The sequence below is a fragment of the Lytechinus pictus genome, chromosome 7 (genome assembly GCF_037042905.1).
Source record: "Lytechinus pictus isolate F3 Inbred chromosome 7, Lp3.0, whole genome shotgun sequence".
Classification (NCBI taxonomy): Eukaryota; Metazoa; Echinodermata; class Echinoidea; order Temnopleuroida; family Toxopneustidae; genus Lytechinus; species Lytechinus pictus.
The window spans coordinates 49402129-49426559 of record NC_087251.1 but is presented as its reverse complement, the minus strand read 5'-3'; the positions used below and the strand labels follow the sequence as shown (position 1 = coordinate 49426559).

At 37.4% G+C, this 24431-nt stretch overlaps 1 protein-coding gene across 4 annotated transcripts; it reads left to right on the top strand.

The window, feature by feature from the left end:
* On the top strand, positions 1-23588 carry LOC129264258 (spermatogenesis-associated protein 7 homolog). Of its 4 annotated transcripts, none has more exons than XM_064103004.1 (11): positions 1-165; positions 1447-1527; positions 4533-4622; positions 5078-5125; positions 5483-5598; positions 8589-8633; positions 9356-9786; positions 10188-10442; positions 11343-11405; positions 19018-19153; positions 20462-23588. In XM_064103004.1, exons 1-11 carry the CDS (start codon positions 141-143, stop codon positions 20540-20542), a joined length of 1371 nt encoding a protein of 456 aa, XP_063959074.1. In that variant the 5' UTR covers positions 1-140; the 3' UTR covers positions 20543-23588. The 4 variants fall into 4 exon arrangements, with proteins under 4 accessions (XP_063959074.1, XP_063959076.1, XP_063959072.1 ...); XM_064103002.1 differs by lacking the exon at positions 1-165 and adding an exon at positions 189-295; XM_064103006.1 differs by lacking the exon at positions 8589-8633.
* The last annotated feature ends 843 nt before the right edge of the window (positions 23589-24431 follow it).

The following is a 24431-nucleotide window of genomic DNA, read 5'->3' as shown; positions in this document are numbered from 1 at the left end:
GAAACGCCCTCTGCATAGTTTTGGCCAAAATTGGGAAGTGAAAGGTGAAATTTCCATAATCGGGGCTTTTTCATTACTCTCATCTAAAATCTCAATGACTCAATGGATTTGGAAGGTTGTGAGAGATAGACTTTTCTGAGATGGCGAAACCAGATTTTCCGCGGGGTAAGGATGCTTTCAATGGATAATTTGCATGTTATTTGAGGCGGAATGACGACTGTGGTCCCATCTACCAAATATGATGTTTGTTATTTTTTTTCTCGATATGCCTGGCCCCACTCACACAACATGCGAGGTTAGTATACTAACCTCGCACAACGCATGTGATTTCATAGTGCATTTTGACGTTTTCATTCATCACACGAATGTCAGGGAATGAAACACGCCAAAAAGTTCAACATATTTCCTAGGCTATACGTAATTTACAACAATCATCTAGGCCTAGCTTTATTTTTTAAATTTATTCGAAATTATTTGTAAATGATTTTTTTATGTTTAATGCTTACCTCAAAATTTCGGCCATGTGTGTATTTGAGTTTTGTCAGACGTGTATCAATCAGATATGATTATTTATGTCTGGGACCGACCTTTAACGTCACCATCCGAAAGACGATATGATACTCCGTCTGTCCGTCCAAGTACTGCGGTGGAAATCACGCAAACAACAATTGAAATGCGATTTTTCCTATCGAACAGTCTCGATTTAAGTCGTCAGCGCATAAGAAATTGTAGAAAAAAAATAAACAGGTTGCATTTCATGTACATGTATATACTTATAGGTAAAGTATGCCATCTTTTGACAGATGATGATGAAAGTGGAGTGAACGAGCAAGAAAATAATGCTGAACGCTTAGAATGCAGATAGCAGTACAAGCTGCAGACAAACGCTACAAACCGGCATATGAATAATAATATCGCGCGCCCTCTTTAGGCAAAAATTTATATCCATGCTGATCAGGCATCTACGTGAAATTCAAGCAAAAATGCTTTTTTTGCTCGGACGGGACCTGGTACCTCGCGCATATCGCCATTTTGTGTGCAATTTTGGATTGTAGAGAACGGACGGCAATGTATTTCTTTTTTTTTCAGGTTCAAGCTCTTCCATTTACAATTTAATGATATGGACAGTGAGGACAAACATGTCCAAAGACACTCATTTTGACGAACCCTTAAAGGTTCCATTTCTATTTCACCTTTGTTATGAGCATTCATGAGTATGGCTTTTTGACATGCAAAGAGTCCTATCCCCACTACACCACACCACACACACAAGAAAAGAAATAAATCTAGGAGCTTTCATATTTTCATACTTAAAAAAAAACCAAAACAGAGGCGGCTTCCCTGACCTTAGGTTAATCTTATTTTTGCCTAAGTGATGAGCAATCTTTACATGTAACATTGTGTTTTTGTGATGATCAGCTAATATTTTTGTCCTTTTTTTCTCAGCTACCCCAACACCTGCCATTCCACCTAGCCCTGTGTCTGTCAAAGGGCTTGATAAAGGACAGCTATCCTTGAAGAGTAGCCGTAAGTCTTCCTTTCCTATATTTGTTTCATTAAAAGAATAGTTGATAATTTTCACTAGCTTTTTGTTCTAAGCTACATAAATCTTTGCATCTGATTAGTTCAACGCGTTATTGTTAGTGAAATCACAAATATATATTGCATTAATGTTTCCCTGTATTTGGCACCAAAATGTGATTGTGAAGAGATTTTTTTTTTCTCTGATCTGTATTTTTGTTTCAATATGATGGGAAATCGGGTATCAACATGCTGAATAGGGCTGCATTATGAATAAAAACAACAATAACAACTTCATTGATAATGATGTCTACAGTTAAATATCCTTTCTTACTGTCTCACATATAAAGATAACATCAAGTGTTAATATACAAAATTACAAAATCATTTAAGTGAAACCAAATATTATCCATGATTCAGTTTATTTTGGTAGAAAGATGATAAAAGTAAATATCCTATCCATTCCTTCAATCTTGGTTTTGAGCTCTGCAAATCATTAATCTGTATTTGCCACTCACCACCCAGGTGTTAATGTGAAAAGGGTACTGAATCACTGTACACACAGTATAAGTACTAGAAAGGAAGCCCAGTTTTTTTTTTCTTAAAGATCATCTGTAATCTCTTGGCCTCTGCAGTTAGGACTTGCCTATGTGTCCAAGAACAGGGTGTGTTTGACATTAACATTAACATTGGGTGGCCTACAATTCCATAGGTTATCATACACGTGGGTTCATTGATGAACAGACCTAATCTTAATTCTGGTATTGGTTGTCAATCATCAAAGTGTGATCTAAAGGTTGAGGAAACCTTACTCTAGGTCAGATGTTTTTCCTACTGTGCTGTGTATGCAGTTTCTTCTGAATAATGTATTCTATGCTTTATATATCACAGCATTGATATCTGATTAGACCAGAGTCCAAATGCAAACTTTGAAAATCTAAGACTATCTCATAAAACCTCAAGTAGTCCCTTGAACTGGACTATTAAATACTAACAAAGTAACATCAACAATAAGTAATATATGCCATATAAGCTACAGCTAACATGTGATCTGCATCTCAGCATTACAGTAACACATCCAACATATGGTAAAAGATCAAGGTGAGATGAGACTCCAATCTTATGGGGCAAGTTCCGTAGAAGATCTACTTCCTCCTGCTTCACTTAGCCGTGCCAGACTGCTGCTTGGTCTTCCTTTTAGACTTAGAAGTTGTGGCCGTCTCCTCTTCTACATATGACTCCTCAGATGCAACTGGTTCAGGCTCATGGTCAGAGGAAGACTCTCCCTGCAACTTAAATGCGACGGATACGCCGAAGGCGCGATGTCTTGGGCGATTCGCGATGACATGAAGGTGAAGACTTCTATAATCCTCCCCATGGGTTTACTTGACATTGTTGCTTGGCGAGATCTTGACGCAGTGATGCGAGACTCATAGTCGCCGTCATAGTCCGAATAGCTTTGAACTCTTGACACTTCGAAGTGCGGAGAGGCAGTCAAAGTAGATCGGGGCATAACGATTCGTAGGAAAGTGCCTACTCGGCACAGCATAGATTTAGCTACTGGTTCCTCAGCTTCCGCCCTAGGCTTTCCCGTCAGAAACTTGGCTCCTACGTGGTAGGCTGACCTGTTTTGCCTAATCTTGTTGTATTGGCGAAATATGTCGCGTATGGTAATTGCGTCAAGGGTTATCGCGTAGTACATTGAGGCGACTAGGCATTCCGCTCCCTAGTAGGCGTTGGCTACTTTATGCGTTCTGACTGGAAATCCTCCGAAACGCAACTTGGCGTCCTCTGATAAGGTCAAAGTGTGTCTAGTATCAAAGATAGGGTTAGACTTGGCGATGCCTCAATGCCTGCTGCCTCCAGGACTTTGCGAGTACTAGCCCAGTGACCAATGGTGTGGAAAATTGAAGACAGTTCTTCTATATCTGTGTATTCAAAGAGGACCTCGGCGACTTTACGTGGACAACTTGCCATTCTCCCCTGTCCTATGTGATGGTTTGTTAACCAATAGGATGGTTTGGTTGCCAGTACTACAGTTGCAGCTTGACTGAAACCTGTAGAATTGGTCATTTTCCTGATATCATCATCGTGACTGTCTTCAGCACAGAGCTCATGGTCTGGACCGATGTATGTTATGTCTGAGTCTCCATCCACTAGCAACCCCAAATCGTAGGTTATCACAACTGCGCATACTGCTAACTTCTGGAGGGTTTTGTTCTTCTTGAATTTTGTATGTGCCCAGCGTATAGCTACGGCCTTGGACTTGATCCTGTCTAGCGCTTCTTCGCCTCTTCTGAGGACTGGGATTCGAAGGTCCTTGGATAGACTTTCATCTATACCGGTGGCTATCCCGCCTTCTATGTTCCCATCAATGACTGGAAGCGATGCAAAAACGGCATCCATGGCGGAGTGCGCGTGTAGTTTGTCTTATATGGCCTACAAGATTGAATGGACAAAGTAGGAGTTAATTTAATGGAGGTAATAACTCTTTATTACTTGCAGAGTTTATTCTCGACTCAATAATAAGTGGCATGTTTTGGGGTCAATGGCGTGTTAAAATCGAGAAAGGGAGCCGATTTAAGCCAAAATAATATCCATGCACCTTTCATAGCCTATTTGTTGAATTTTATTATTTTATTTAGTACGGAACTAAATACCCAAACTCAATATAGTAGAGCCCTTAATATGTATTACTTTATTAAGTGTTAAATACCCAAACTCGAATATAAAGTAGAACCATTTTTTTTAAGTTTGGGGTAAATATGGAATTTACACTCTGCGTGCTGAATCAACATGGAGGCCAATGCAGTCATTTCTGGATTTCATTGAAGTTTCCTTTCCTGGAGCCGGTAACACAAAGCTTAGCAATGATCGCAGAAGATATTTTGACAATAGTTTGCATAGACTACAATGCACAATCAATCATGAAAATTAAGCACATGATCATCTACCTTTGTGTTTCTGGGCCCTGATAGCAATATTAATGTTATAATGACCTTTTTTTTTAGCGTACTCATCAAACAACAAGAGAGCACTCAACCAGAGTGATGTGATCAATGGTCTTAACATCCACTATAAAAAGCTAGGCTCAGCTAAATGTAAGTACCCGGTATGCTTCTTCTACAAAACAGAAATTGTGCATTCATAATGTTAATTATGATTTGCTTTGATTGAGAACTATAGAAATTCATATCATCTCTTGTTTATACCATAACCAGTCAATTGATCGATATTGATATTTTGTGATTGGTTCAGTCTTAATCTTCTCCTCTTGAAAAAATAGTCATTTTTCAATCTGAACTATTTAATGTCTCTATTACTTATGTTTGGCTTTTCTTTTGAAGGGGGGAGAATCTAGAGATGTTACAAATTCCTTAGGTTTAATCACTGCAGTGTGTCTTCCATCAAAGTAGCAATAGGAAAATAGCACAAACCTTTTTTAAATGCCCAAAGATTGTGATTGTATTTTTAATTGAATAATTATCCAAGAATGGGAATAATGAATCAATGTATTTGAGGTATTAAACTTCTTAACTTCATTTTCATTCTACAGCACGTATTGATGCAGGAGTTCCAAAATCATGGACATCAAGTACAATAAGTAAGTATATTTTACTGAATACTTCTTTTAACAAAATGATTTGGACATTTCCTTTTATTGACTGAAAGAGGTGGAAAGAATGTCATTATTTTTTTGCAAATATCATAACAAAAATACATTCATAGTACAATGTTGAGAGATTATCAATTAACCATTAGAAATAAATAAATAAAGCAATTCCCAGAGTGTAAAACATAAGGCTGGGGACGGAAAGAGCAAAGAAATAGAGAACAATTAAAAAAGCAAGTAGGCCTAATCGTTTCCAAAATATAATTTAGTAAATAAATAATATAACATGCCATTGTCTGAAAGGCATTTTCTCTTCATTGTTAACAAGATATTTTCTCATCAAATCAGAGCGGGACCAGTTAAAGCGACAAGCCATGGAAAAGCAGAGAAAGAAGTTACAAAGTGCCAAGAAAACTTCTTCATCTAGGCCTGCTTCAAGGAATACAACAAATGACCCTGATTTAGTAAGTTCTGTGTCCCATAGGTCCTAGACCTTTTTTTTTTCATTTATGGGACTGAGTTAACCAGAAGCATGGAAAAAAAACACATCAGACTCTCACATTTCTGTCACATCAAACTCAAAATAGAACAATTAACCTAAATAAATTGACAGAAGATTTAACTCCCTTCAATGAAGAGTCGTCGTCACAGCATACTCTAATCAGAGCGTAGCTTCCCTTACGGCAGCTTGGTACAACCATCTGTTTTGAGCCATTCTAGTTGCTTTCTCCATGGTACCAAATGCCTCCCTCGCTGTTTTGTCCCATTTACATCTTGGTCTTCCTCTACTACGTTTACCAGGAATGTGTGCCCCAAGGACCCTCTTCTCCAGACCATTATGTCTCATGATATGACCAAAATATCCCAGCTTTTGTCTCCTCACATATTGCAGTAGCCAGTCACTAGGCACATTGAGCTCATTCCTGATGTCTTCATTTGTCCGTCGTTCCACCCAGGGGACTCTCAAAATCCTGCGATAACACTTGCTTTCAAAAGCAGTGATTCTTAGCTCATCTGCCTTACGTAGTACCCAAGCTTCGCAGGCGTAGGTTGCAATGGGGAAGATGCAGGCTCTGAGAACTTTCGTCTGCTTGTCCTGTCATTGCCATAGTTTCTTCATGTTGTTTAGTGCCTTCAAACCCATAGCTAGTCGGGTTTTTAATTTCCCTGCTATTGTCACCATCTTTCTGAATTCTCACCCCAAGGTACTTGAAATGATCAACTTCCTCCAGTATTGAGTTATCAATACTAACTCCTTCATCATTTCCATCCTCTTCTTTAACCACAGACATAACTTTCGTTTTTGACGCATTCATTTTGAAACCGTATGATTTGCTTCTTTCATTCAGAGATGATACAATACTTCTCAGGCCAGGTCTTGATTTGGAAATCATAGCTGCCTCATCTGCATATCGCAGATTTCCTAGCTCTACTCCTCCTACATGCAATAAGTCAAAGTCTTCTGCTTGGACACCATAACTTCCCTCATTATTTTCTCTGTGTAAATGTTAAAAAATGCAGGAGAGAGTATACATCCCTGTCGAACTCCTTTCTTGATATCGAACCAGTCTGTAGTGCCACATTCCAATTTAACAGCTGACTGTTGGTCCGCGTACAGAGATCTAATCAGCCTGATCACATGATGTGGGAAGTCCATTTTCAGCATCACATTCCAAAGATGGCTATATCTAGCATCATCAAAGGCTTTGGAGTAGTCCACAAAACAGATGAATAAATCCTGGTTCATTTTGTGACATTTCTGAATAAGCAATTGAAGATTAAAGATGTGGTCTCTGGTGCCCGGGTGCTTGTGCTTCATCCATTTCTGTCACCAGTTGATGAGTCATTCTACTTAGAAGTACTTGAAGCATGATCTTGCTCGCATGACAGATGAGGGAAATTGTTCTGTAGTTTTCGCAAAGTTGTAGATCTCCTTTCTTAGGTATAGAAACAAACCGAGCACGACACCAGTCTATAGGCCTTTCACCTGTCTGCCATATCTTCACACAGAGCTTGAGCATCAAAGTTACTGCTGATTCACCACCAGCTAGTAGTAGTTCTGCAATGAGTGTATAGAAGATTAAACTCCCTTCAGTGTAGTGTACAGAGGATTAAACTCCCCTCAATTAAGTGTACAGAGGATTAAACTCCCTTCAATGAAGTGTACAGAGGATTAAACTCCCTTCAATGAAGTGTACAGAAGATTTAACTCCCTTCAATGAAGTGTACAGAAGATTAAACTCCCTTCAATGAAGTGTAGAAACCATCCCCTTTGCAATTACATTTCGAGGTTGGCTCCTCCCCCCCCCAAAAAAAAAAAACAAGTCATGGACTGAGCAATGCTACCTAGATGTATAGAAGACATTTTATAAGCATATTTTCAAAAAAGTAGCACTATAACTCACACCATTTTCCCCAAATATATAGAAATAGCAAATGAAATGGCATAGTAGAAACAAAAATGAAACCTCAAAATAAAAGTAAATCATTGCTTTCAAACAATACTTGTTTTAAAGAGCATGTGCATGGACATACAAAACAATTAAGAGAAGATGAAAAGTATATATTTTTTTTATTCGAAAACTCACCATTATTTGCTGGTTCTTTTTCAGTTAACTGACACCTTCGCAGTTTTCATCTCGAATGTAAGAATAAATTATGAAATCCACTAAACCATTTTTTGGTGAAAATATCTAAAATATTGTCTCCACTTTATTTCATAACCGTTTGCAGTGGGAGTATTAAAAACAGCATGTGTGAATGATACAGAGCCGCTTTATATATCGATTGAATAATTTAATGTATTCCGATACGATTAATTCTCATATCGCAATCAAAGGACAAGATGCATGTATTTGTTTTGTCAGGAAAGATTGGGAAACTCCACCATTCATTTCTGCTGATCATGTTTAACTGGTCACTAAGCTATTGTAATCACCCTCTTGAACCTTTCCAAGCAAACATTTTTTTCAATGCTTGAAGGTTGCCAGACACAGCAATATAATGCCTTTCTGTTATTATAATAGACCGGTTTCCTTACATATTCACAACCTGAGGGCATTCAAGGGTTTGCCAGACATAACATTAAAATGAATGCAAATTGGATTCCTAGTATTGTAGTCAGTTCATTAGAAATACTTTGGATTGAAAAGCACTTGGTAAACCTTGAATTCCATATGCAGACATTACTTGCTATACTGAAAATGCCTCGGGTAATTCCAATGGTTGTCAACAAACAACTTAAATTCTAGTCAGAAGTTTCGATTTTTTTTTTATTATCATTAATTTCTTTCATTCATGTTGGCATTTTCAAATCATTTTTCTGTAGTTATTTGATACTTATGCATGCGAAATATGGTTGATGGGGCTTGACTTTGATATTCCATTCAGGAAATGTAAGACGAGACTAATTTTCACTTTAACATATTAGTTTTGCCATTTTTTTTCTATTGAGAAATTACGTAAAATCAAATTTGGAGCAACAGTACTGATTCGCAAGGTGAGTGTTGCCATTTGTCAGCCTTTTCTTCTGCAGTGCACAAAAATTGGTGAACATATATATTTTTTAATGGAATAGTTTCAAGTTATCTTATTGCCGTGATGGTACAGCTATTGTATCCTGGGTCAAAAGGGGACCCTTCCTTTTCTCTCCAAATATTTATATTTTTCTTTCTTCTCAACATCATATTTTTATTTTTGTGGTTGGCTGAAAATGGTAGTGATTATCATTCATGAATCAGGGGGGCATTCATGTCAGTGGCTTTCAGTTTCACTATTTGTTATAAGCTACTGAATTACTTGCATCTGATTGGCTCAGAGCAAAATAGTCAGTGAAAGCATTGTCTATTTTATTTCATGGAAATACTCCTCCAATTTCTATGTTGTATCTTTTATGGAAACATAGATCTACCAGGTAGTCTCTTATATGGTGTCCTTGGAAACTTATTTGTTTACTGTGAAAAATATTTGAAATTTTATGTATTCTGAGGTGACCTTTTTTATGATACAGTCAAACCTCTGTAAAGACCACTTGGTTGACAAAGCAGTCTGTATAAGCAGGTGGTCTTTATAGATAGGTTTCACATGTTTCAATGCTGAAAATTATTCAAGGGGATGATCCTTCCATACTTGGTATAGGATACCTTTTCTTTTCATTTAATTATTGAAATCAGGTAAGAAATTGTGTTAGACTAATTCAGGATCATATTTTTGTTATATCAGGACTTGGATGAAGACCTTGCCAAGTATGGAATCTCTGATCCGCGAGGTCCTCGGAACGCTTCTATGACCCCTCAACCGTACCGCCCCCGCAGTGCATACTCAGACGTGAACAGGCCACACACCAGCCAATCACACAACTACAATTCAAACCAATACAGGAACAATAAGAACGCCGACATGCAAGGCTCAATGACTCTGGACTACCAAAGCCGAACACCAAGAAAGGAATCAGCGGACATTCTAGACAAGCGAGCAGATAAGTTTACAGAGTCGCGGAAGCTGTTCACTCCAAGAACTTTAAAGACGGGTGCCACTTCAAGACTTGCTCAATCTAAGAACTATAATGCACCGAAGAGGAAAGGAGGTGCTAAGGAACTTAATGAAACTGGAAGGTCAGAGAGAGAACTACAGTGGAATGAAAGCAATACAAGGTAAAGAAATAGAGGGTTGGTGAAAGTAACAATCGTCCTTGGAAGCTTCAAAACATAGATTTTTTACTTTTTTTTTTTAACGGGTGTGGCTTTATTGGTTCCGTTTGTTTGCAACTTCCAATTACTCCACTAGAGTTAGCACTTTCTTGGGGAAAGGATCAAAGAATTGTAGTTGTTAAAAACAAGCAGCCAAGGGGATTTTGTGGTGGGTATTTTAATAGAGCTGTACATAAGTTACAAATGACTTTATGTATGAACGGTGACACTTTCATGTGCTAAATGATATCGTTCTATGTAGCTGACTTAGCACCTAAAAACAACATGTTCCTGTCAATTTAAAGTCATATATGACTTTACAAGAAAAACAACTTTATATCTTTCTCTTCTCCCCTATAAATCAGAACCCTACATTCCAGAGAGCAGCTTGAGGAGCTAGAAGAGCGAGATCGACGAGAGAACGCCCGTCTCCAGAGGGCCGAGGATCATCTAAGATGGGTGGAAGAACAAGCTATGAGGATCCAGTCTCTAGAACTCGAAGGGGAGGAGGATGAGATGGGACCGATGACGTCGAGTCTCAAGCCGTCCAGAAAAGGGCCTCGACAGCCTCCTGGTGGAACTCAAGATTTGAATGTTAGCTACGGAAATCAGTCACTCAGGTAACACTATCATCTGAATTTTGTAAAGTTTAAGCTATTATTTATGTCTGAAACAGAAATTATGATAATTCTAATTATTCAGCAATCATGAAACTTAATTAGGGGGGAGGAGGAGGTGTATAAAGTGCCCCTACTGACATATTTTGGAATATGTCAGACAAAATATCAGTGCCTTGGGAAGGAATTAAAATCTTTTTTTTTTTTTTGCTTGTCAGAAAAAAAAGGTTTACCAGATAAGTCATGGTCTGACTTATCCTTAATTGATTAGGATGAATTAAATAATAATGATAAGATAAATGGCAGCTTCTATATAAATATATACTTTGCTGTTAATGCATCAACAGTGCTCCTAGTCCTGCTAAATATAGACACACAAGTGTAATTATTTCATTAAGAATAAGATCACACAATGATGGAAGCTGGACACATACTGTGAGCAATGCCTGCAACAGAATTATCAGATAGAAATATATTAGTATTCCATGCTCTTGTAATGCTCCCACCCTTTCCAATCTCATGCACGCCAAATCTCAGCGTTTGCTCAATCTCGTACCCACCAAACCTCGCCGTGTGCTCACACGCTACATGCATGCACAATTAATTCTCGCTAAATAGCAATCCTTCTCAATTGTTTTCATTACTTCAAAGTTAACACACTTTATTCAACAATTATGTATTCAAATGGTGAATAAGAACAATTGCGGATATGTATCAATTTACAGATTAATCTGGATTTTTGCCAGCTATCTGTGATTTGATCTTCTCTGTATTTTAAGCTTGTTCTCTTTTTTGTGCTTCTTTTATTTAATGCGCCCCCTAGGGCAAGAATTGTTGGGCGCTACACTCTATATCTTTTACAATAATCTCTCACATTACCAATTATACTTTTGGCATTTTCAGGTCAGAACTTGCTTCCATGACATACAGAACACCAGAACAAGTATCAAAGCGGATGCAAGAAGAGTAAGTTATTATATAATAAATCATAATATGGTGTTTTGGTTCCAAACCAAATGATTGGCTCAAGTCTATCACATGACCAGTCATTTATTTTAGCCAACAGGAACTAATGGCTAATAACTGCTAATATTAGATAGCCAAGACAGATACCCAAGCGCGATTGGTTCATAGCGCGTCACATGATATGATCGAAATTGGTGTATTTTCCCAGCCGGTCCACCTTCGATGAATATATTGACCAGCTGGTCCACGAATATATTTTTTCTATGTGTATGGGGGCCTCCTGTGGATTAGATGTTACCAGTTTCACGGAAATGGCATGTGGGACTATTAAAAGTAGCGATCGTTTGCAATTGTCAACACTCAACTGGACTGTGGAATTTAAGTGAGTCCGACGACGACGTAGGACTAGGAGCCTACGAGTTAGGTTTAACGTTGGGCCTTCTTTAGTTACTAAAATGGAGCCTAGATTTATGTACACAGGAATAACCGTCGTTTTTAAGGTTCTTGGGATTTCTTAAACAATTTCTGGATATGTATTGGTGAGTGGAGCCAACGTAGTTTAAAGGACAAGTCCACCCAGAAAAATGTTGATTTGATTAAATAGAGAAAAAATCAAACAAGCATTATGCTGAAAATTTCATCAAAATCGGATGTAAAATAAGAAAGTTATGACATTTTAAAGTTTTGCTTATTTTTCACAAAACAGTGATATGTACAACTCAGTGACATGCAAATGAGGCAGTCAATGATGTCCCTCACTATTTCTTTTGTTTTTTATTGTTTGAATTATACAATATTTTATTTTTCACAGATTTGACAATATGGACCAACTTGATTGAACCATATACTATTAAACTATGCTAATTGCACATGTTCAGGGAGGAATTAATCGTTGTTTTACACGACAACAGGGAGAAAATTTGAATATTTCATATAACAAAATACAAAAGAAATAGTGAGTGAGTGATGTCATCAGTCTCCTCATTTGCATACCGCCACGGATGTGAATATAACTGATTTGTAAAATTAAGTGAAACTCTATTAAAAATGTCGTAACTTTCTTATTTCACATCCGATTTTTGATGAAATTTTCAGGGTTATGCTTGTTGGATTTTTCTCTTTTTTATTTGAATCAACTTTTTGTTGGGGTGGACTTGTCCTTTAATAGTAGATAGAGAGTGAAGTTTGAAGTTTCATAAATAATTTCTATTTCTTGTATATTACAATATATTTGTAAATGTTATTTTTCAATATATGAACGAAATAAATGCATATGAATGAATGAAATTAAAGAGATCTAGATCTAGAGAGACTCTAGTCATGTTTTTATCTCATCCTAAAGTTAGATCAGAATGTGCACCTGATCATAGCTCAACATGCTCGGTCTGCCCTGGGTTCTGGACCTGGACCCGACTCTAAGTTAGGTCTAGGCCTAAACAAACTTGATTTTTATAAAAAAAGGTCATTCAGTGTACCTTACCTAACGTTACTCATACCAGTTCCATCAGTCACTGTAAATATCACAAACAAGTCTTGATCTACTGCATACATCGTAGACCTAACTTTAGATCTATCTTCATCATTCAAGGCTATCTAATAACAGATATTGACTGATGGGGTGTGTAAAAAACATTCTTTGGACCGCCTAAAAGATTTATATTTTCCCTGGAGAACATTTTTTTTCTCAGCACTGCGTGCCTCTGGAAAATATATCCCCTCTGGCAAAATATAAATCCGGCGGTCCAAGAATGTTTATATGACACAGCACATCAGTCAGTATGTGTATACTAATGACCAGCTCTATTGACCGGTCATGGTTTTGAGATGAGCATGGTTTATTAATAAACAAGGATCCATATCACTATCTTATAATGCATACACATCACTTTGCTCAAGCCATTAAAATGATTGCCTTTGAACTACATGTAGTTTTAAGAACCTTATGCATATAATTCTTTCTAATGCCCTTGATGTGTCATACTGTACATTACTTGCCTGTCAAGGAAGATTAAAATGAATGCCTGTATTTTTCTCATTGCAACTTCAAATCATGTCAATTAGCTTTTGGAAAAAAAAAATGTGTCCTAGATCTTGATAAAATTTTAAAACAAATAATTTTAAAAACATTAAAATCTGGTATTTGTCCAAGAATATACTTAACTAGTATATACTCATTACAAAATGACTATTTTGGATATTCTTAATGAAATATGTGTTTGAATTATCAAATGACTATTGATATTTATATTGAAATATATTGTTTTTATAATACGCTCGTCTCGACGAGACGTATTAGGTATCACCCCGGTGTTCGTCCGTTCGTTTGTCTGTCTATCTGTCCGTCTGTTAACTTTTCCTTGTAAACGCGATAACTTCAGTTTAACTTAACCTAGGCAGGCTAGGCTCATATGATTTGGTGTGTATGATACTAGCATGGATCTTAGGAAGCCTATTGATTTTGAGGTCAAAAAGTCAAAGGTCAAGGTCACATTGGCATGTTTTCATCTTACCTTCTGCAGTCCTTGTAAACAAGATAACTTCAGTTTAACTTAACTTAGGCTCATATAATTTGGTGTGTATGATACTAGCATGAATCCCAGGAAGCCTATTGATTTTGAGGTCAAGAGGTCAAAGGTCAAGGTCACATTGGCATGTATTGTTTTCATCTTACCCTTCTGCAGTCATTGTAAACGCGATAACTTCAGTTTAACTTAACCTACATGTAGGCTCATATAATTTGGTGCGTATGATACTAGCATAGATCCTAGCAATTATATTGATTGTTAGGTCAGAAGGTCAAAGGTGAAGTTGCCATCTTCCACTTTTCTTGCTTGACCATTAGCTTCATTTTCCGCGTTACAGACAAGCGTAATATGTGCTCGCCTTAGCAACACTCTTGTTAAGGCTTAATTTTTGTACAATATCACATACACTTATAGCATACATAACTCAAGAATAATATTCCATCAGGCTGCTACAAGTATAGTACAAGCCAAAAGTTTAGGGCCACCCTAAGATTTAAAAGAAAATCATACAAAACACTGCATCCTGCATTCATTTGAATGTATTGATACTGAATGGGCTATGGCAGTTCAATCTCATTACACAAATAGTTTCCAAGCGGTTTTGATTGCACTTTTGTAAAATCGCAGTTGGTTTTCATAATATATTCATATTTTATGCATACCTTTATACATTGAAGGTATGCATAAAATTAATATTTAAAGCAAATTTTTTTGACAACCTGAAAGCTTGTAAGCAGTTTGTCTGACATAGCAGCAAATAATATATGTAAACCAGCAAACATTCAACCTGTCAATCAGACAGTCAACCTGCCTAAAGTCTTCTCTTCAGCTCCTGCTCTACAACTCCACTAGCCAACTCAAGCCAACTTTCTCTCATCTATTCAGTCATCTCTCTTACCCCACTAACTCAAGCCAGCTTTCTCTCATCTATTCAGTCAAATCTCTCACCCACTAACTCAAGCTAGCTTTCTCTCATCCATTCAGTCAACTCTCTCACCCCACTAACTCAAGCCAGCTTTCTCTCATCTATTCAGTCAAATCTCTCACCCCACTAACTCAAGCTAGCTTTCTCTCATCCATTCAGTCAACTCTCTCACCCCACTAACTCAAGCCAGCTTTCGCTCATCTACTCAGTCATCTCTCTTACCCCACTAACTCAAGCTAGCTTTCTCTCATCTATTCAGTCAACTCTCTCACCCCACTAACTCAAGCCAGCTTTCTCTCATCTACTCAGTCATCTCTCTTACCCCACTAACTAAGTTAGCTTTCTCTCATCTATTCAGTCAACTCTCTCACCCCACTAACTCAAGCCAGCTTTCTCTCATCTATTCAGTCATCTCTCTTACCCCACTAACTCAAGCCAGCCTTCTCTCATCTATTCAGTCATCTCTCTCACCCCACTAACTCAAGCCAGCCTTCTCTCATCTATTCAGTCATCTCTCTCACCCCACTAACTCAAGCCAGCCTTCTCTCATCTATTCAGTCATCTCTCTCACCCCACTTACTCAAGCCAGCCTTCTCTCATCTATTCAGTCATCTCTCTTACCCCACTAACTCAAGCCAGCTTTCTCTCATCTATTCAGTTATCTCTCTTACCCCACTAACTCAAGCCAGCTTTCTCTCATCTATTCAGTCAAATCTCTCACCCCACTAACTCAAGCTAGCTTTCTCTCATCCATTCAGTCAACTCTCTCACCCCACTAACTCAAGCCAGCTTTCGCTCATCTACTCAGTCATCTCTCTTACCCCACTAACTCAAGCTAGCTTTCTCTCATCTATTCAGTCAACTCTCTCACCCCACTAACTCAAGCCAGCTTTCTCTCATCTACTCAGTCATCTCTCTTACCCCACTAACTAAGTTAGCTTTCTCTCATCTATTCAGTCAACTCTCTCACCCCACTAACTCAAGCCAGCTTTCTCTCATCTATTCAGTCATCTCTCTTACCCCACTAACTCAAGCCAGCCTTCTCTCATCTATTCAGTCATCTCTCTCACCCCACTAACTCAAGCCAGCCTTCTCTCATCTATTCAGTCATCTCTCTCACCCCACTAACTCAAGCCAGCCTTCTCTCATCTATTCAGTCATCTCTCTCACCCCACTTACTCAAGCCAGCCTTCTCTCATCTATTCAGTCATCTCTCTTACCCCACTAACTCAAGCCAGCTTTCTCTCATCTATTCAGTTATCTCTCTTACCCCACTAACTCAAGCCAGCTTTCTCTCATCTATTCAGTTATCTCTCTTACCCCCCTAACTCAAGCCAGCTTTCTCTCATCTATTCAATCATCTCTCTTACCCCACTAACTCAAGCCAGCTTTCTCTCATCTATTCAGTTATCTCTCTTACCCCACTAACTCAAGCCAGCTTTCTCTCATCTATTCAGTCAACTCTCTCACCCCACTAACTCAAGCCAGCTTTCTCTCATCTATTCAGTCATCTCTCTTACCCCACTAACTCAAGCCAGCTTTCTCTCATCTATTCAGTTATCTCTCTTACCCCACTAACTCAAGCCAGCTTTCTCTCATCTATTTAGTCAACTCTCTCACCCCACTAACTCAAGCCAGCTTTCTCTCATCTATTCAGTTATCTCTCTTACCCCACTAACTCAAGCCAGCTTTCTCTCATCTATTCAGTTATCTCTCTTACCCCACTAACTCAAGCCAGCTTTCTCTCATCTATTCAATCATCTCTCTTACCCCACTAACTCAAGCCAGCTTTCTCTCATCTATTCAGTTATCTCTCTTACCCCACTAACTCAAGCCAGCTTTCTCTCATCTATTCAGTTATCTCTCTTACCCCACTAACTCAAGCCAGCTTTCTCTCATCTATTCAATCATCTCTCTTACCCCACTAACTCAAGCCAGCTTTCTCTCATATATTCAGTTATCTCTCTTACCCCACTAACTCAAGCCAGCTTTCTCTCATCTATTCAGTCAACTCTCTCACCCCACTAACTCAAGCCAGCTTTCTCTCATCTATCCAGTCATCTCTCTTACCCCACTAACTCAAGCCAGCTTTCTCTCATCTATTCAGTCAACTCTCTCACCCCGCTAACTCAAGTCAGCTTTCTCTAATCTATTCAATCATCTCTCTCTTACCCCACTAACTCAAGCCAGCTTTCTCTCATCTATTCAGTCATCTCTCTCACCCCACTAACTCAAGCCAGCTTTCTCTCATCTATTCAGTCATCTCTCTTACCCCACTAACTCAAGCCAGCTTTCTCTCATCTATTCAGTCAACTCTCTCACCCCACTAACTCAAGCCAGCTTTCTCTCATCTATTCAGTTATCTCTCTTACCCCACTAACTCAAGCCAGCTTTCTCTCATCTATTCAGTTATCTCTCTTACCCCACTAACTCAAGCCAGCTTTCTCTCATCTATTCAATCATCTCTCTTACCCCACTAACTCAAGCCAGCTTTCTCTCATCTATTCAGTTATCTCTCTTACCCCACTAACTCAAGCCAGCTTTCTCTCATCTATTCAGTTATCTCTCTTACCCCACTAACTCAAGCCAGCTTTCTCTCATCTATTCAATCATCTCTCTTACCCCACTAACTCAAGCCAGCTTTCTCTCATATATTCAATTATCTCTCTTACCCCACTAACTCAAGCCAGCTTTCTCTCATCTATTCAGTCAACTCTCTCACCCCACTAACTCAAGCCAGCTTTCTCTCATCTATTCAGTCATCTCTCTTACCCCACTAACTCAAGCCAGCTTTCTCTCATCTATTCAGTCAACTCTCTCACCCCGCTAACTCAAGTCAGCTTTCTCTAATCTATTCAATCATCTCTCTCTTACCCCACTAACTCAAGCCAGCTTTCTCTCATCTATTCAGTCATCTCTCTCACCCCACTAACTCAAGCCAGCTTTCTCTCATCTATTCAGTCATCTCTCTCACCCCACTAACTCAAGCCAGCTTTCTTTCATCTATTCAGTCAACTCTCTTACCCCACTAACTCAAGCCAGCTTTCTCTCATCTATTCAATCATCTCTCTTACCCCACTAACTCAAGCCAGCTTTCTCTCATCTATTCAGTCAACTCTCTTACCCCACTAACTCAAGCCAGCTTTCTCTCATCTATTCAGTCAACTCTCTCACCCCGCTAACTCAAGTCAGCTTTCTCTAATCTATTCAATCATCTCTCTCTTACCCCACTAACTCAAGCCAGCTTTCTCTCATCTATTCAGTCATCTCTCTCACCCCATAAACTCAAGCCAGCCTTCTCTCATCTATTCAGTCAACTCTCTTACCCCACTAACTCAAGCCAGCCTTCTCTCATCTTTTCAGTCATCTCTCTCACCCCACAAACTCAAGCCAGCCTTCTCTCATCTATTCAGTCATTTCTCTCACCCCACAAACTCAAGCCAGCCTTCTCTCATCTATTTAGTCATCTCTCTCACCCCACTAACTCAAGCCAGCCTTCTCTCATCTATTCAGTCATCTCTCTCTCACCTTACTAACTCAACCAGCCTTCTAATCGTGCCTTTCATCCTGCTTACTTTCAACTCCCTCTGGTTTACAGTCCTCTTTAAGACTACAATCATTTCCAAAAGATAGTCTACTTTCTAACCTTCACTTTCTCACCTCTCCGTCTCTTTTCTACCCACTTTTATCTAAGTTCTTTTCAGGACTTAACATATGGTGTAAAGTATAAACCACTTCAGCGATTGTTTATGCCACCATGCAAACCTTCAAACAGATTTTGATAGAATCCAGTTTGCATATATTACATGTTCCTATGTCAGACAAACCTTAGACACACTTTTAGTTTGTCAAAAACAACCTTTGCTTTAAATATATTCAAATTGTATGCATACCTTTATAAAAGTTTAAAGGTGTGCATAAAGTTGAATGTATTATGAAATCCGACAGGGGTTTGACAGAAGTGCAGTCAAAACTGGTTTTGAAACATGCTTGTATGATGTAAAGGAATTGTCATAGCCCATTGATACAGTTGCATAAATGCAGAATGCAGTGTTATGTGTGATCATCTTTTAAATCTGAGGGTCACCCCAAACTTTTTGCCTGTAGTGTAAAAAATTCACTTTTATGATATTGAAAATGTATTTCCTAATTTTCTCTTCAGGGAGGAAGAATTGAGATACCTGGAGTTTGTTACTGATGTAACCAATGATGTTTTGAACAGAGGCATCTATACAAACACAGTCCTGAAGCAAGTCTTTGAATCACATATAGACAAGAATAAAGGCAGACTAGATGAGGTGAGTATATAAACCCCTCAAAAAAAGTTTGGAAATCTGATTTTGATCGATAATCCCTCCTTGGTTTTAGTGAATATTGATGTGTGATTGATACCAATGAATAGATCCTTTAATTCTCTATAAAATGATACCCTACATAATATGATTATGGTTCACATGGAGGTGTAGTGCCTTGAAATGTGGGCAAGGTCAAAATTTGCAAAATGACACAATATTGAAAGTTACTGTTCTTTTTTCTGTGTTGATAAGTGATTTTCTCAGCGGTTTCTTTTGTTTTCATGCACCTTAACATCAACATTAACATGGAGATCTGTGAGATAACATGATTTGAATCGTGGTTTGAAATACCCATGCATGTTTGTTTGTTTTTATGTGTTTGCCTGTGCAGAGGTGTGTTTGATTTCATGTTAATGTCGATGTTAATGTGCATGAAAACAAAAGAAACTGCTGAGAAACTCTTTCATCACCACGGTGACTTTCAATATTGTGTCATTTTGCAACTTTTGAGTTTTGACCTTGCCCCACATTTCAAGGCCCTGCACCTCCATGTGAACCATAATCATATCATGTAGGGTATCATTTTAAAGACAATTAATTGATCTTTTGAATGATATCAAATTGCGTGAAATTGGGAGTTTGGAGATATTAATGGCCAAACTCAGATTTGCAAACTTTTTTTTAGTTCATATACATATGTAGCTGTAAATACATTTGATGTCATGGTACAGTTTAATCATTATGATGGTGAAAAAGATTATAGTAGGGGATTCGGCCATGATAGTAAAAGAAGTAGTTGACAGAATAATAGTAGTGGTAGTGGTAGTAGTAGTAGTAGTAGTAGTCATCATCATCATCTGCTGTAATCTTCAAAGGGCTCTGCAGCCTATCTCGAAGATGAAATTAGACTTGGACGCACGTTATGAGGAGGAGTGAGGGATATTTTCAAGGTGATTTAGTAGTAGTAGTAGATTTAGTAGTAGTAGTAGTAGTAGTAGTAGTATAGTAGTAGTAGTATAGTAGTAGTAGTAGTAGTAGTAGTCATCAATTTTAAAATGTTTTTGGAACTGCACTGCCTTGGTAATAGCATATGTTCCTCATATTCATCCATCAAGATTGAAAAGGAATAAAAATGAATTGTCTCTTCTTTTTTTTTTGGGGGGGGAGGCCTTGAAACTTAAAATAATGATAATGAAATAAAACAAAAAACAAAGTAGAAGTTTAATACATCTCATGACTATATTTCTGTAGTATACATCAACCAAGTGAATACAATTATCTCTTTTACTTTTTAACTTTTAAATTTTCCAGGGAAGAATGAGGCATTTGATGACTCAACTCAAAGAAGACCTAGCAATTCCATCTGCAGATGATATCGGTGATGGGACGTGACCCTGTGACCTTTGAACCCCCAACAAAATATCTTGCAATACTAATTTCTTATTCATAATCATCTGTCCGTGATCATGGGATATACCTATGAATTATATTTCAGTCTGGATATCAATATTATTATCTAGAATAGATTTAATGGGACAGAGTACTTACACTGACAAAAAAAATGTGTTATTTCAAACAATTTGTAAAGGGGCTATTACACCTGGTGGGTATTTCATAAAGCTGTTCGTAAGATAAGAGCGACTTTAAGAACGACTGGTGATCCTTTCTTATGCTTAATGGTACACACCGAAATGTTCGTTGGCGATGGTTTAGCGCGTAAAGAAAGGATCACCGGTCGTTCTTAAAGTCACTCTTAACTTACGAACAGCTTTATGAAACGGCCCCCAGAACAATTAAGCTAGTGTATGCTGATGCATGTATGGAAAGCCATGATTATTAACTTCTATTTATCAATATCGAGGCATTAGAATTGCTATTAGAATTGGACGCTTTAGCCAGCATATGGCAAGCCATTTTAACATTTAATCCTCTTTCTCGATATCAAGAATTGCCATTTGTTAAAAGTATAAAATGAAATATTCATTTCAAGATGTAGGCTTGCCATATGTACATCAGCCTATATGCTGGCTAAAAATCATCCAGGTTCGTTAGCCTCTTAAATTGAATATATCGTAAGATCTTAATATTGTGTTTAAGATGATTATAGCAGTTGTGCAAACAAACCTGAATTCATGTGCCTCCCATGTACCTTTGTCTTTCATCAATGAATGTGAGGTTTGTATGTTATGAGTTACGTACTGTGTACAAGAGTATATTTAATGAGCAAAATATATGTAGATAAATGATATTTACATTTTTAGGTCAAATGTTGCAGCTATTTTAGTTTGATTTATATGTGACCTGTTGATGTTTAGATTAATGACACAATTCAAATTCATTCCAACTTCTTTCCTGAAATAATTTCCCAAAATGTTATCATTTTTTCAGACTCATATACCTAGAAATCAATGAATTGTATGATTTAATAGTATATAGATCATTAAAAATGCAAATGAAGCACTACTATGGCAGAATTTTTCCAGTAGTGTATATAGTTTTAGTATGGTGTCGTGGATTGTGCTTTTACGTCCTGTTCGGCAATAGGAAAAATAGTATTGAAATGTAAAGTTTGATCTTTGCCTTCTGCTATCAGAAATCCTAATTAACTTTGTAAAATTATGAATTGATCTGCCATAAGCCTGTTACCCTCAAGTGATACAGTAATATAAGTTTCACTTTTGGAAATTAACCCTAAAAGAGCCCAATCTATATAAAGTAAAACATATTACTAACTGTTTATAATGTGAAATATAAGAGGATTGTATAAGAAACAAATGGTGTGGATCATTTTTTCTTGACATTTTGAAGTTATTATAATTATTTTAGTGTGACAACAAAAGTTTAAAATGGAATTGGAGATGGCCTCACCAGACAGAGTGCTGTATTTCCTTACAGTTTGACCGAATGAGTTAAAAACATTTTAGAAAATAGCACATTCTACAAAGTCCTATTTATGTTAAGAAGAATGCATGGAGGGGGGTGGTCAAATTGTATCATTCTATCTAGCTACCTATTTTGTTATTTACATGTACATTTAATGACAGAAATTTGAAGGAAGAGGTATAAACTTTAAAGATGAATTATAAACAGAAACTTACATTAGTTGTACATCCACATATACAGTGCATATCAATAAAAAGTTAACACTTTGAAAAAGTCCTGGGAATTAAAAAAAATGTACAACGTAGGGACTCTTTTTTCACATATATTCTTTGGTTTGGGTCTCATCTATCCAATGAATGTAAAAATGTTGACAGAATGTTACACTCGAGTGAGCACTGTCCATTTTTGTAAAGCTCTCGTGAATCATTTTGCGCAGAAATGCTCATTTTCACACTGTAAGTAACAAAAGGTGAAAACAAACTGAACAAGCAGTACATTTCTCTTACATTTCTTTTGCATTGTTAGCAAAATGAAATAAAAAAAAGATAAATTCAAACATTTTGTAACAACTTTGCCACCCAAATTAATATTTTAACCCGAGGTAAGCATAACCTTTACTTTTTTGTGGAAACTGGATCTGAGGATGTAATTGAATTTAAGCAAAAATTTATTTCAGACATCTCCAGCATTCTTTCAAAAAGTTTTTGTCTCACCTGCATAGCAGAGTGAGACTATAGGCGCCGCTTTTCCGACGGCGGCGTCAACACCAAATCTTAACCTGAGGTTAAGTTTTTGAAATGACAGCATAACTTAGAAAGTATATGGACCTAGTTCATGAAACTTGGCCATAAGGTTGATCAAGTATTACTTAACATCCTGCCTGAGTTTCATGTCACATGACCAAGGTCAAAGGTCATTTAGGGTCAATGAACTTAGACCATGTTGGGGGAATCAACATCAAAATCTTAACCTAAGGTTAAGTTTTTGAAATGTCATCATAACTTAGAAAATATATGGACCTAGTTCATGAAACTTATACATAAGGTTAATCAAGTATCACTGAACATCCTGCATGAGTTTCACGTCACATGACCAAGGTCAAAGGTCATTTAGGGTCAATGAACTTTGGCCGAATTGGGGGTATCTGTTGAATTCCATCATAACTTTGAAAGTTTATGGATCTGATTCATGAAACTTGGACATAATAGTAATCAAGTATTACTGAACATCCTGTGCAAGTTTCAGGTCACATGATCAAGGTCAAAGGTCATGTAAGGTCAAAGAACTTTGGCCACGTTGGGGGTATTTGTTGAATTGCCATCATATCTCTATAAGTGTATTGGTCTAGTTCATAAAACGTGGAAATAAGAGTAACCAAGTATCACTGAACATCTTGTGCGAGTTATAGTAGTTTTCAAAATCAGCACTGCTGCTATATTGAATCGCGTGATGCAGGTGAGACGGCCAGAGGCATTCCACTTGTTATCATTTAAATTGGGGCCACATTTCATATTTTATTTAATACTTGTTTCTCCACACTCTTCTCAAGCTTGACAATGATTAACAAAACAAAAATCATGCCTAAGCTATTCCACGTGAATCACAGTTCCGCGTAAAGCAGATATCACGTTGGCCTCGTTATGTGGAGGGGTGGGGGGCACAATGGCGCTCTAAGAAGTGTTTTGGGCAAGGAAACAAGTTAAAAAAGTAAAAGATATCTTCAAATCTTCCTAGCTAAAATCCATGTGTTCTTTATGATTAACCTTTACTTTTAGTCATATAACTATTTCTAAGTTCTACGCAAATCATTTTTCACGAACTTTTCAAAAGTAAGTGGTGCTCACTCTAGCGGAAAGATTTTTCGACAGTTATATCGTCATTCTCTTACAAAGATCTGTATCAATGTTTAAACATAAAAAAATCTTCAGAATATTACAAATATATAATTTTACAGGATTATTTCTAAGTGCAAACTTTTCTTTTTGATACGCACTGTAGTTTGATATTTTTCTTCTCAAATATTCTTGATTGATACCATGAATTGCCTTTTAGTCTGCTGTGCAGACCCTTCACTCAAGTTAAGGGGTCTGAATGCAAAGCCTACAATGACTTGTGTAAAGAAGGCCCTCTCATTCTGAATTGAAACAGCAAGTTATATCTGTGCTAGTCTCGGAGTGATTTGTTCAATTTGTTAAAGACTAATTTGTTAAAACATGAAGTGATTTCTTGATATTAAGAATAATACTGTCTTACACCCAAGTTACTTTTTCATTATCAGAATAATACTGTCTTACACCTATGTTACTGTTTCATTATCAAAATAATACTGTCTTACGCCCATGTTACTGTTTCATTATAAAAATAATACTGTCTTACACCTATGTTACTGTTTCATTAT